Here is a 14,004-nt window from a genome sequence, read left to right as displayed (position 1 = left end):
CTCCAGCCACACCGCCCCAAGCCTGTAGCGTCGCCTGGGGTTGTTGTAGCTGAAGTGCAGGACCCGGCATTTGGCCTTGTTGAAACTCATCCCATTGGCTTCAGCCCAGCTCTCCAGCCTGTCCAGATCCCTCTGTATGGCCTCGCTACCCCCAGGCAGATCCACACTTCCAGCCAATTTGGTGTCATCTGCGAATTTCCTGAGGGATGTAGCAGCACTCCACCTTAGAAGAGGCCCAAACCAGCTAACGACAGATGAAACACCTCAGCAAAATGTATGATTTACATTACTCATCACAGCGTGATCCAGTGGGAAATGCCGAGAATATTCCCATTCACTTCACAACTTTTTTCCTCAAAAACAAACAAACAAACAAACAGTTGGACAGGAGGCAGAGTCCAACAGCCAAACGTTACCTTTAACTGCATCCTGTCTGTGTTTAAGTCATGACTGTCACTTCCACACATTTTCTTCCACAAATGTAAGAAGAAAATTGGAGCTATCACCTGCCACACACAAGCACCAGAGCTAATTCACCACATCAGTGCAGCCTGCAAGGGGGAGCAAGACTGGTGCCTCTGCCAGGAGCTGCTCATCTTTGTCTGCTCAGAGGACTGCTGGACATAACAGCTCAACTTAGAAGCCAAGCTGGATGCGGCCATTACAGGAAAAATGAATCCTTGTAAAGCAAATAAAAATATTCTTTAAAGATACTCCATTTCTCAAACAAGGAAATACTAAACGGGACGTGAAGAGATACTGCTACAAAGCCCACCTGCATGGTGGGTGGACACAAGAAATCCCTAAGAAAAGTGATTCAAACTAATGCAATCAACACACAGCAGACTACTTAAAGCAGTGTTAAGACCTTGATCATTTATAGTTAACTTATTTTGTTAACTTAGCAGAATTTACTTCCAAAGTACATTTGATTATCTCCAAAAACCTACGTGCAGTTGGATTTTAACTTGACAGACATGAACCCAAAGAGAATTGTGCCACATGCAAATTCAAGGTTTTCAATTCTTCAGGGGTGGAGAGTAAGACTGGGAAAAAAAATAAAGCCTTCTGAACACAGAACCAAAAGATGACTACTACCCAAGTCAGAGACCAAAGAAGAAACCTACAAAATGAGCATTCCAGTGAATGCACCACACCTCTCTGCAGTAGTGAAGCAATGCTGCAACGATTTCTCTGTCCTCAGTCCTAGAGAGCTTCGATCCATCCACAAGAAGGAGGCAAGAAGTTATGACTATGTACTTCTGGAGGGAAGAACACACCGCCTCCTTCACTGCCCAGGCTTACCTCTATAATGCTGATGCTTCATTCAAGACAGTGGATTGGTCTGACTGGGTCTGCCTTTCATCTAAACACAGGCAGAAATGTGTTGGAAAAGTGGTAGCAGACCACAGTGAACATCCTGTTTTGTAGCTTTGCTTTTTGGATGTGTCTAAATAACCTTTAATAACAGCTAAGAGGTGCTAATTACTTAGCCTTTATTACTTGCACTATACCTCTTAATTTACGATTTTATCAGGGCATTTAATAAATACATGAAGTTAAAGCAAAACATTTGAAGTCATTTCAGTTATGCATGCCAATAACTAAGAAGTTTCTAAAAAACATCCTGATTTGAGCAGTTATTGTATGAAGGAAATACTGTAGAGTTGTTATATTAGAGTTGTTACCACTCGTGGTTGGTGATCGAGTTCATCAAAGTTTTAGGATTAGCACAACTCTGTCAGCCTTTGCTTTATAAGACAAACTTCTCACTGCCTCAGCTTTTGGTTTTCAATGCTTAAATAACTGAGTAAGAGGAATAATTGTAAACAAAACACAATTTGTTCCAAGAGACTACTGTTGTCTAGTGCTACTTCCAAACTGCTAACTCCCTCTGACTTGCTTTAAGAGCTTAGCTCATGATTTCTGTCAGTGAAGCACTTCAAATTCAACTTTCTGGCAACAAATAAACACGACTTAATATTATTTTTGAATAGCTTGAATACTATTTTTAGGTCTTAATAGGTTATATCCGTGTATTTTCTTCATGTAACTTTTAAATTAGAAGTTTGCCTTGTCCTGTTCGTTACATCCTCAAGCAGAACACTCCCTCAACGTTCCCACAATCCAAGCCAATAAACCACACTGAAAACAGATTAACCTTTTGTCTAGTCTTATCATCAAGAACTTTAGTACAATCTAATACAAAAGTACAACAGAAAGTACTCTGTATCTGGTAAAATATGGGACATTAAGTACAGATTAGCAAAAATTTTTACCACAAATGTCATTTGTAATGGTGGAACTAGTTTTTACATAGCTTTACATGAATAGTTCCATAACACAAGTATTCTCAACACTTTGCATACATTCAGTAGCTTTCATTTATTTGAGTGTAACAAACATTTTTCTCAAATTATGCCATCCTCACACTCTCATATCTTACAAAGAAAGTCTAGGAGAATTTGCAACCAGATTCTTAAGCAGGACTTCTTAAACATCACATTACCCACAAAACTCCGCAAAACACTTCTTTATCAAATGCCTGCCAATCTTAATTCTCTCTTCCTGCATCCCCGTGTTCAACTGCTCATGTTTTACCCTTCTATGGCACTGATGGGGGTTTCTGACTCCTACCAGGAGCAGGGCTGATGGCGCTGGTACTCTCCTCCAGTTGTTCCCTCCAGAACCCACAGCGCAGACAGCTGGCCCACGCTTGGAGCAGCCCCTGAGTGGCACACTGATATTTTTAAGCTAAAATAAACATATACATTTTAAAAATAGCGCTGAGCAGTTTAAAGAACAAGCATGAAGCAGAGAATGTAATCTAACCTTCAGTATGTCTTCTTTGATACTAAAAAAAAAAAATAAAAGCAAGGAAGTCTAAGAGCTCTGGCTTGCATCTTATAAATTCTGGTTTTTAGCTCCAAAAAACCTCAGATACTTCATACCAACCACACGGGTGTTATGTTAACAACAATTTCTGGCAGAGATCATTGAGTGCATCTTGATTTCCAAGGTAATTATTCCCAATGCATTATTATAGCCAAAATATGTGCCCCTTTTTTCCTATAGCTTGTAGTTTCATCACTGTTTATTTCATAAAATTAAACGAGAGTCAAATGCATGAACAGCTTCATCCACAGTCGACTGAACTAAACAACTCTGCACTGGGATCAAATTGGGAAACAGAATGAAGTGAGGAACTGCCCATCATGATAAGGTTTTCAATAATGGCAATCTTAAATGCTCTCTTTCATCGTTGCTGACAAAAATATTTAAGTGACCAGTTCACTTACATTGTGATGTTCACACAACTATATAATAGGTGATACCTAAAATACAAAGCAATAAATTCAGCTACCATTTAATATTTCCATTTTTGATAGATTTAAAAAAATTCTCCCATTACAGAATGCTTCCATTTATTCTTAGCCTAACATGCAACTTAGCTTTATTGATTATCTGTAGAGAAATGACCAGTTGCTACTTGAGCTTATCTCAACTCACTCATTTTTCTAGCAGCATATTTTTTGACTTGATATTCCTGTACTCTAAGTATATATCTCTGTGAGGGGAGATATGGGAATCACTAGTCACAACAGGCATGACTCAAAGCTGTCACTGGATAGCGTCCAAGAATTAGCAGAGCTGCACACACAGAAGCACATAAGGAAGGATAGAAGCTGAAGGGCTTTCTGTCCATACATGTTTCTGAGAGGGAAAAGGACGCAGCAAATTCAGCCTACTTTTGGTGTACATTTGTTCAGGAAGCCCAGTTACCTGAAACAATCCTGTAACCTTTGGAGAAGAAACAGGGGGAAAGAGAAAGCCTTGCTGATGTAAGTTTTCTGGGCTTCAGCTGTTAAACTACAAATAGGAGAAGACAAAAGGAGTGTAAAGACAGGGGAACTGGGGGGAGGAGCAGAGGGAAGAAAACAACAACAAAAAGCTGCAAGCATAATGACATGCAGTTGTCATACAGGAGATGGGGAAATGCTGAGGGCGCTGAAAGGCAGCACATGAAACCTAAACAATTAGGTTTCTTCTGTCAGTGTGTTCAAACAGTGTTAGAGCCAACACATCAGAATTATAAACAAGAAGGAACTCTTAAGACCCTACATTCTCTCACCACTGAAGAGGAATTCACAACCAAGCACAAACTGCAAAACAATCAAGAACCAGACAAGAAAATTAAGTACACTGGTGAGTTTCAGAAGACATTCTAAGAGGTGTCAATAGCATTACAATCACACTGCCACAGAGGTCAAAGGCAGATCCCCACTCCAAGCATTTACCTGAGCCTAAACAATCTTCCTCCTTAAGAAGACTTTCAAGGAACAACTTTGCAGTGGTGTGCTAACCAAGGCAATTAGTCCCTCTCTTCCCTTCTCACCACTTTGCAGAGGAAAAGAACCGGCAACCGCTTAAGCTCAGCTGCAACCAAACGTCAAACCATTGCCTTTGGGAAGAGATTAGAAGCCAGCAAGTTTCAATCATTATTGTTAGAGACTCTGCTGATGGGAGAAAAAAAGCAACAAAACAAACTAGGGAGAAGCACGTCATCACATTTCACCTAAATTAGGAGATTCTTTTCCTTTCACCCAGCTTTAAATATTAGGGTTCATTCAAGCAATATATTCCATTCCTCCCTGCCACGTAACACAAAGTCCTTCCCTACACCAGCATTTGATTTCCTTCTCTTGTCTGTCACCTGAAGATGTTGGTAGATAACTTCCAAGCTGCATAATTAGCAGTCTGGCTGTTAATGGCCACGAGGATGATCAGAGGGCTGGAGCACCTCTCCTACAGAGACAGGCTGAGGGAGCTGGGCTTGTTCAGCCTGGAAAAGAGAAGGCTGAGGGAAGTCCTCACTGAGACCTTCCAGTACTTTAAGGAAGCCCATTACAAATAGGAAAGAGACCAATTTTTTATGCTGTCTGAGAGCAATAGGACGAGGGGAAATTTAGATTAGATATTAGAAATAAGTGGGCAGTGAGGCACTGGCACAGTTGCTTACAAAGCTGTGGACGCCCCATCCCCAGAGGGGCTCAAGGCCAGGTTGAATGGGGCCCTGAACTAGATGGACTCTAAGGTCCCTCCCAAACCCAAGCCATCCTATGATTCTATAAGCAAAACATATCCTCACGTTTCTTGCCTATGCTGAGCCCTGCTTGGTGCTGCTGATTTTGTTGTTTATATCAGCAGAAAAGCAAGACGGTGGACAACCAAACACCACTTGCTCTGCAGTCACACAGTGCACAGTGCGCCAGGTGAGAGCTGGGCCATTGGAACAGGCACCTTGTGCTACTGCACTGCTTCACAGCCATGCCGTGCTCAGCTCCTACAGCAGCTACTGAAATCCCTAGGCCACACCATTCTCACAATCCTCCCTTTTTTTTATTAATTCAATTACCCATTGTACTTGAGCAAGTGGTGTCAAGCAACATAAGAAAAACACTCGCAGGCACTGCAGCCATCATATATTCAAGCGAAGAAAAAGCAAAGACCCTAAGGACACTCCTTCAGCTCAGAAGTCTGCAATGAAGCAGAGATCTTTCCACAGACAGATCCATTCCATCTTTGGGCTCCTCCAACTGTAACTGACTTGATGCACGACACAGCTCCAGGCCCAGGGGATTTATTTCTGCTCACGGTCATTCAGAGGGGCACACAGCCAGGTCTCTCCACAGCGCCAGAGGCTCCAACGTGACTCTGTGACACCTCCAGTGAGCAGGAGGTGGAGCTGCTAACGCCAGGATGGCAGGTGGCTGTTCCCAGACACTGCTGGCACTGCCATTCTTCCCAGCACTCTCACAGATACTATTTCTTCCTCTTATGCAAGTTCCATGGAAGAACTTCATAGAAGGAAATGTATCTCAGTGCTCCCCCGGGCCAAGGGTCAGGTGTTGAGACAGGAAACTAGTGAGATATCCTAAATGCCTTCAGACCTTGCAATGCACCTCACGGATATGGCTTAGGTTGAAATTCTGAAATGGAATGAACTTCTGTTTAGATGCTGGTAGTTATTCTTTAATAACCTACAAAATACACGTAATACTTTAATGATTACTAAAACTGTTTTAACACATACGTAGCGTTGCAGGAATTTTACTGAGCTTCCAGGCAAAACTGCAACATAACTGCTGAAATGTAAACTATGAAAAATATCATTTTTCAAGTAATTGTGCCTTGTTAAGTGTTACAAAAATAAGACAGGGCTGTATGCACCTACATCTACCCTTCTAAAAGTGTAAATTTGATAAACTTGACTCAAAACCATTTTCCACATCTCTTGTTATGGGAAAAAAAAACAGTAGAAAGCCTCGTTCCTTGTATCCTGAGATCATTCATAGTGCTAGTTCACAATTAAAGGCAGGGAGAGTCTCCTTTCTGCAGTGTAAAGAGGTGCAACAAGCAGAAAAAAGGAACCAATGTCTTGAAATCACTGCACACAGAGCTCCAAATGACAGGTGACCTGGTGGTCTCCAGATGATCATAATAGAGCTTGCAAATACACCAGGTGAATAGCTCAGTTGTTCTCAGTCCCAGTCATTGCTCTCCTCCTTGCTCTCCAGTGTTTTACAAATCCTTCTTCAAGTTTCTTTTTACTGTTCTTATGAAGATATTCAAAGAACTCCTCTCTCAAGCTCTCTTCCTGCTGATTAGTTTTTAGTTTTAATTCCTGGAGATTAGTTTATTTACATCTCTGATTGAGGTAACAATAATTAGTTATACTTCTGGTAAAAAGAACATAAATGTTACTTAATGTATTTTAATTGGCCTCCTCATCAGTGACCCAAGAGGTGCCAGGGATGGAAAGAAATAGAAAACATCTTGGGGTAGGTGTGCAAGAAATAAATGATGAGCCAGTGGTTACTACTGGATCAGGAACGATGCAAGACAGTAATAGCATTTACAACGTTGCAGGTGTCAAGGAAGTGAGAAGATAAACAGCTCTTCTGCAAGTCTTCCTTAATACTGAAAACTATTCCCACAAATGAAAGAACACTATTCAAAAATGCAACAGAAAGGGCTGTGCTGTAGGACAAAATACTGCCCCTGGAACTGAGACAAGGGGAAAAAAAAAAAAAAAAAAGAAAGCTATCAGTATCCATATAGAGGTCTAATTTGGCAGAGATTGCACAGCATCACAATATTAATCTTAACAGCTCTTTCTATTGATCTTCACTTTTTTAGCAAGTACGGCAAGAATTGTACAGAAGTCTGCTGTTACAAAGGAACGGATCAAGAGACAAGGCACAAGGAATTACAGTAACATGCTATTTCTATAGCCTACTTATACCATGACTTGGGACACTCTACTAATTTAAAACAATGGGTAATAATATAGCCAGAAAAATAAGGTCCTCATTTTGCTTTTCTTCCTACCAACAGTACTGTGTGAGATGACACTGATGAGATAATGAAGTTTTAACAGAGGTAGAGAAGAAGGAAGACATCCTACAAAAATATGAGGACAAAGACATTAAGTGCCCAGGATGGACAGACAGACAGACCTTCCATAGACCCCCCGCCTACCATCAAGAGCAACAAACAGAAACAGATGACCTAGAGATGAGAAAGGAAAGGACAGAACATCAATTACTCCAGCATTACACAAAACAAAGTCTGCAGTGATGGGCTTAAATGACTACATTATGAATTAGTTACAGATTACATCAGCATATAAATAACTACAGAACTTCCTCAAAGCATTCTTTTTTCCCCCCAGTTCTACCATCAAGTGGTTCTCTCATCTATGAGCAGATCCCTGGGCTCTTGTGCTGCCTGCCACTCAATGACTGGCTTCTGAAAGGAAGGATCAACTCCCTCCCCATTAGAGGTACCAACATGTAAAGGACTCACTCAACAAAATCTTGGAACAAAACACTCATCTCTTCATGGTTGCTAAAAGTTCTGTAAGCTCAGAAATGGCTTCTTTTGGCCTCAGAGCTCCAACTATTCCGAGCTCATTCTCATTTTGCTCTGCTTGCTTGTGTCCCCTTCTCTTTGTTCAAGGTACTATCACCATTTCATCAAATTCAGATGGAATCTCACTTCCTTCTCTGCAGCAAACCAAAATGAAATATAAGATTTCACTGCAGAACAAGAGTGAACCTGAACTTCAAGCATGACTACAGAATGATCAACATTAACTTGCAAGCCACTGGAGTTAGGAAGGCCATTAAGTGACAGCTTGCTATTTCAAAGCAAGGAAATGTGAAATACTCAGGACAGCTTCATTGCAGTTCAAGGTGCTGAAATGGACTGAGCCATACAATCAGTTTACAATGAAGAGGCATTATCTTACTACCCAGAGGCAGGAAAGCTTGTTTCCCCTATTCCAATAACTATGGTTCTGAAGTTTATCAACATAAGCTAAGCAAAGGGGTTTTTTGTTGTTGTTTTGTTTTACTCCAAACCCTCAGTTTTAACAATACAAAGACCTTTGTTTTACAAGTTTCAAATTCTAATGTAAGTCAGTGAGAAAAACTTTGACAGGTCCAGGTTGCCCTAAACTAACGGGCTTCACTCATGCATACAGTGTTCTACTTCACTCAATTCATATATGGACCAGCACGTTTGTAGCTGTGACTATTTAATGCAACAATAAGTAAAAATCTAAGATTACATTCAATCCACAATAAAGAAGATTTCACCATTATGCAAGTCACTAGCTACTTCATCCAACAAGCAGTTCCCCAGTCTGCAGGAATGCTGCACACCAACTATTTTGCCCATCACTGCCCATGTTTCCTTTCTGTCTCTCTGCACCCACCCAGCTGGCTGCAGCAGCTTCATCATCCTTTCTCTCCCCACTACTTACACAGTACCACCACCCTTGCATGAGAGCTGGTTTTCGTGCTGAAATGTGTCAGAGCTGTATTTCTCTATAGCTCAGCAACACCTGAGCAACCGCAGCCAAACTAACAGGGTTAACAGGTATATTCCCACTGCCTGGCAAGCACGCCAGTGTCACTGCAAGGGAGATAATAACAGACCCTGTTATTTGGAGCGTAAGTACTAAGATTCTGTCCTCATTTGCACAACACACCAAGACACCTCAGTTCAGATATATCTTCAAATGCCAGATTAGAATTTGTCCTCAATGCCCAACAAAGAAAGACAATATCATCCCAAGAATCAACACCATAGGCACTTAGCAATGGACTGCTCTGTGAGTTTTTTTTATTGAAATATGTGATTTGTATTATGATATACGGCACTTAAACACAAACATTATAAATAACTTCGAAATGGTTAGTCACTGTAACTAAGGCAACGAGTCTCCCACTCAATTGCCAGAAATAGGAGTAGAGGAACAGAGGTAAGAACAAAATAAAAAGTTGGCAGGCGCAAGGAAACAAATGATCAAATATTAGTCTGACCTCAGAAAGGCCCAGCTGAACGAAAAATAAATAAATAAAAGGTATATGGCAGCTGAAAAACAAAGCAGCTGCCAAAAGACGAAGTAGAGGATATCGAGCGCGTGGCACCACAGGTGTTTAATTTCAGAGCCATCTTGATACACAGTCCATTTCAGTGAACAGAAACAAGGACAGAAATTTGGGAATGTAACAATCCACACCAGACAGCAGGGTGTCAGCAGTGCTCAGTTTCCAAGAGGGAGCATCAACTCACACAAACAAAAGTTGCTTCTTCACAGGCAGAGGACATTTCCCTCACTTTTTCCCACTGACATTAGCCTCCAAGTAACGATCACAAACCTTTGATGCAACCTACATGAATAGACCTTTATACCCTCACAGAAAGCCACCGAGCCAACAGGATCTGCCACAAGGATCAGACCACAGAATCAAGGCTTGCTTTGTTTCTCACTAACCTTTTTTTTTTTTTTTTTTTTTTTTTTAAAGTTTATTTTCTTCACTGAGAAGAACTGCTTGTTCACAAGTCAGGAGGGCTCAAGTTATCTTCAAAGAATCTGATCCCCTAAAATGAACCAACTGTAAACCAGGTTCTCTCAGCACCTAATGTAAGACCAAGTAATTGCTTTGAATAACAAGATAAATTGAGTTCCAGTTACTGAAAGTTTTCCACCAATTAAAGAAACTTATCTTTTCAATACACGGGAGTTCATAACCTGGGAACCCAAGAATTAGCAGTCAGCATAAGGTATCCTGATAAGTATTACAACTTCCCAGTTTACCTGTATAATGTTAGAGCAGATTAGCACAAGTTTTCAGAAGAATTTATAAGAGAATAGAAAAGGTGCGGAGAGCAGTTCTGTCTTTCCAAAAGACTCTCAGAAGTAATGATTTAAAGAATGTTCTAACCTGAATCAAACTCCAACAAGTAATGTAAACAAATATCTCATTAATCTATGCCTCCACAGAATTCTTAGAGCAATACCAGGCAGCTCCACTCCCACCACATCCGACCTCCAGTTGCAGCTCCCTTTCATCACCACAGGCGACCATTCCTCCCCTCAGCGTAACAAGGAACTACTTGGGACATTTATTCTTGGCATGAACTCCAAAAGACACTGGCAGTAATGAAAATAGCAACCATAGAGGCATTCAGAGCGTTCACTATGACACTGCAAACATTTGTTCAACTGCCAATTGAATGAGATCCATCTTAGCTAAGAGAAAGATATAAGTGAGCCATAAAGAAGTCAGTACTCTCGGTGTTCAAGGACTTTTCAAGATAAGTGGTCACTAATGTCCTCATGCAGTTCTCGTTCATGCTCTGATCCCTTCCACTCACGTCTGACTTACGGGAATAAAAGCATCTCCTCAAGCACAGGCCAGCAGTTGTACACAGAAGTCCCACATATATTTGTTTTGACAGCCCACTATTACAAGATTACTTCCTATCACATATTTAGAATCCATGGAAAAAGGGAAACACATCATTAAAACTAAAAGGAAAAAAAAAAGTTAATGAACTGAAATGACATTGCATCCATTCAATTACCTTCACCACAAACAGAGGCATTATTAAAGAAAAAAAAATCAGCTAGAAATTACCTGTGGTGGGAAAGCATTAACACACCTATGCAGTGTGACTGAGTAACCAAACCTGAGGATGCAGAGGCAGCTGTGCAGGGCTTTTATACAAGAGATCAAGGCACACCATTAGGAAGACGCAAAGGGAAGTCACTTCTTCTGCTCTCTTCTCCAAAACATCTGATAAAACATCAGCAAGCTGCAGAGCTTCGGGATAAAACACAACTTTCCTTATAGCCTTCATCTCTGTCATTTGCCATTTTAGTAGTTAGAGCAGCTTCATACTTACAAGAATCTGGCATGTAAGCACCAATGAAGACAGTATGAAGGCAAAGAAACCAAAGAGAAAACACTCTAATCACAGCGTACTTACTGCACGTTTCAACTCTACCTTGAGCAGCTTAACTTGAGGTGACAGAACTTTGTACATCTACTTCATTTGTTGCTACGTGTCTGACACTGCACAGCAAACCAGGAGCTGTGAGAACAGTGTCCAACTTTGATAATGATTGCCTTTTCTATCTGAGAGTTAAGCTGTTCGCTGCTGAGCATTACAGGCATAAACTTTGCTCAATACAGTTCAAGTTAGCTTCACCTAAACGTTCGCAGCTCTGGCTTATTGATAACAACATCATTTGAAAGCAAACAAGCCACTTCAGAAATTACTTCCAAAGTCAGAGAGACACTCCCAGAAACAGCTCACAGGATGCAAAAGCAGGAAAGCTCAGGCAGGGACAAACCTGCAGAAAACCAGGCTGCTTTCTGAACCCAAGAAGGCTCAGTCAGTGCACAGAAAGCCTTTATTCTCAAAGTTAACTGTATCAAGCCACCCTCCAAAGATAATCAAATATTTGACTTTCACAAAGACTTTAAGCATCTCTAGGATCAAAGTCTTGTTTATCAGGGTATTAAGTCAATTAAATTAACTCCAAGCAGAACAGGGATTTCATCCTGTGAGCTCATCTTGGAAAGAGCATTTCTCACCTCATCACAAGTTCTCTAGCGCTGCTTTTACACTGACTTGCAGTGTCTTACTCTCAACTAAGTGCAAGAAAATATCCAGCTGACTGTATGCTGTATGCCCTAAGTCCACCCATCCCCAGCAAAAATCCTGACACTAAGTAATGCAAAGCACTTCTTGACCATCAAAGAACAAAACCAATAAGTTCATGTTGATTTGAGGGGGGGAAAAAAAAAAAAAAAAAAAAAAAGTAGTATTGAGAATTCCACAACAGTAACACTTTACTGAGCAGACAGTTATTAACCTGCTGCAGGAGGAAGTTCACCAGTCACTTCTGTGCTTTGTACTAGCTGGACGCTGCCAACACCAGGGCAGCCTTTACAATTTCCCAGCAAACAGCTACTGCAGAAGGAAAGACTCACGGACTACAAACACATGTGACAATTCCCTTTATTCTAAATCAACACAGCAGTATGGAGCACATGCTTCAAGTAAACAAGGAGCACTGAAGATAAACTCCTTTGCTTCCATGTAGTACCCAGGCTGGCTTTTAGCAGAGCAAGAGGTGTTAGCATCTTAGTGCAGCATTAATCCTGGTGCCAAGACATTCTGCAGCACACTGCACTACAACACTGACCTGGAGGAACTCTCTGCAATCAGCAAAGCAGAAAAACTTTGCTTTAATGCGATTCCTAACAATTCTTAAGAAAGCAAACAGTCGATTCAACAGCACTTGAAACTGAAGTACTCTATCCAAAATAAAAAGTTAACAATTACCAACAATACAAACAAGCTGACAGTCGCTTCATAAACCCCTTATGTGGAAGAAACACCATATCCTTACTGTAATCTTTCAGTACTGTTGTTAACTCCTGCCATGTTTAACAGCTTCTGGTCTGCAGTCACTGACTCAAGACACTCAGCAGCAATCCAGCTGCTGCAACAACCACTCCCCCTTTAAGACCAGCACTCTCCTCCCTCCTTCCTGCTTTTACCTTCCAGCCCTCTAAGTGACAGAGCACTTCCTAACACACCATGCACCTTTACAGACCCACCTAGCATTTCCAGAGTAACCACTCATTCTGGTAGAAACTAAAAGCCTGATACGTGTGACTGTCAGAGCAGCAGTTCCATCAGTCAATAATACAGAATCCTTCCCCAAAGCAAAGTTCTGAAGCACAGCGCGGTCACGTTAACACGCGGACGGTGGAGGTTTGGCTGCTTATTCTGTAAGAGCCACTCGCACAGGAGCCGTAGCGCTTGCTTTGGACACAAGGGCTTATTTCACAGCCGAGATGAGCAGCGCTCATTTCACCACACCGCCTTCCGTAGGAAATCTGCACTCAATCACAAAGAGAAACCTAACGAAAACACCGCGTGCGTTTCCAGCACACGACACAGTTCATTCATAGACGGAGCTCCGGCCAAGCGGAGCAGGCAGCCTCTCGTTTCAAGAGCACGGAGCCCCGACCGCACCTCTCCAAGCCCCGGCAGCGTTAGGTACAGGTGTGCCGGCGGACGCAGCAACGCGGCCCCGCAAGTCGCACGCCGCGCTTCGGGGCCGCGGCGCGAGAACGGCGTCCAGGGGCCCGTCGCGGCGCGTGCAGCACGCGTGGCGGCGCGGGGAGCGGGCGGACCCTCCCACCTTTGTATCGCACCGCGCCGCAGACAATAGGCGGGACGGGGCGCAGAGCGGCGCCCGCCGCTTCGGGGGCTCGGAGCGGCGGGTGAACAAAGGAGGGGGCGATGGGCGCCGGCCGAACAAAGCCGAACGGGGCCGGCGGGGCGGGCAGGTGCCCTCGGCCGGGTAACCCCGCACCTGCGGCCGCGCGCCGCCGGCGAGGCTGAGCTCCTCCCCGTAGCGCGGCCCGGCGGGGCGGGCAGGGCCACCTGTTAGGCCCGGCGCCGGCACGGGTGCGGCGGCGGCATGCGACGGCTCCCCACCCCGCAGCCGCACCGCCTCCCGCCCGTCGCGGTCGCCCCGCGCACTCACCTGCTCGCGGAGTTTGAGGAACACCATGGCGAGGCCGCCGCTCCCGCAACCGCCGCCGCCGCCGCCTCCGGCCGCCA

The 14,004-nt window shown here is 43.0% G+C and overlaps 1 protein-coding gene across 1 annotated transcript in view; it reads right to left on the bottom strand.

Moving 5' to 3' along the window:
• ANKRD28 (ankyrin repeat domain 28) overlaps positions 1-13,998 on the bottom strand; it is a 105,164-nt gene extending 91,166 nt beyond the window's left edge. The window contains exon 1 of the mRNA XM_042816786.1: positions 13,928-13,998. Coding sequence (XP_042672720.1) covers positions 13,928-13,954 — 27 coding nt within the window. The 5' untranslated portion in view covers positions 13,955-13,998. The remainder of the gene's footprint in view (positions 1-13,927) is intronic.
• Positions 13,999-14,004: the final 6 nt, after the last annotated feature.

The sequence above is a fragment of the Centrocercus urophasianus genome, unplaced genomic scaffold (assembly GCF_019232065.1).
Source record: "Centrocercus urophasianus isolate 14NV4802_14NV808 unplaced genomic scaffold, USGS_Curo_1.0 seq_16, whole genome shotgun sequence".
In the NCBI taxonomy this organism is placed as follows: domain Eukaryota; kingdom Metazoa; phylum Chordata; class Aves; order Galliformes; family Phasianidae; genus Centrocercus; species Centrocercus urophasianus.
The sequence above is the reverse complement of the archived record's forward strand: the minus strand, read 5'-3'. Positions and strand labels throughout refer to the sequence as shown.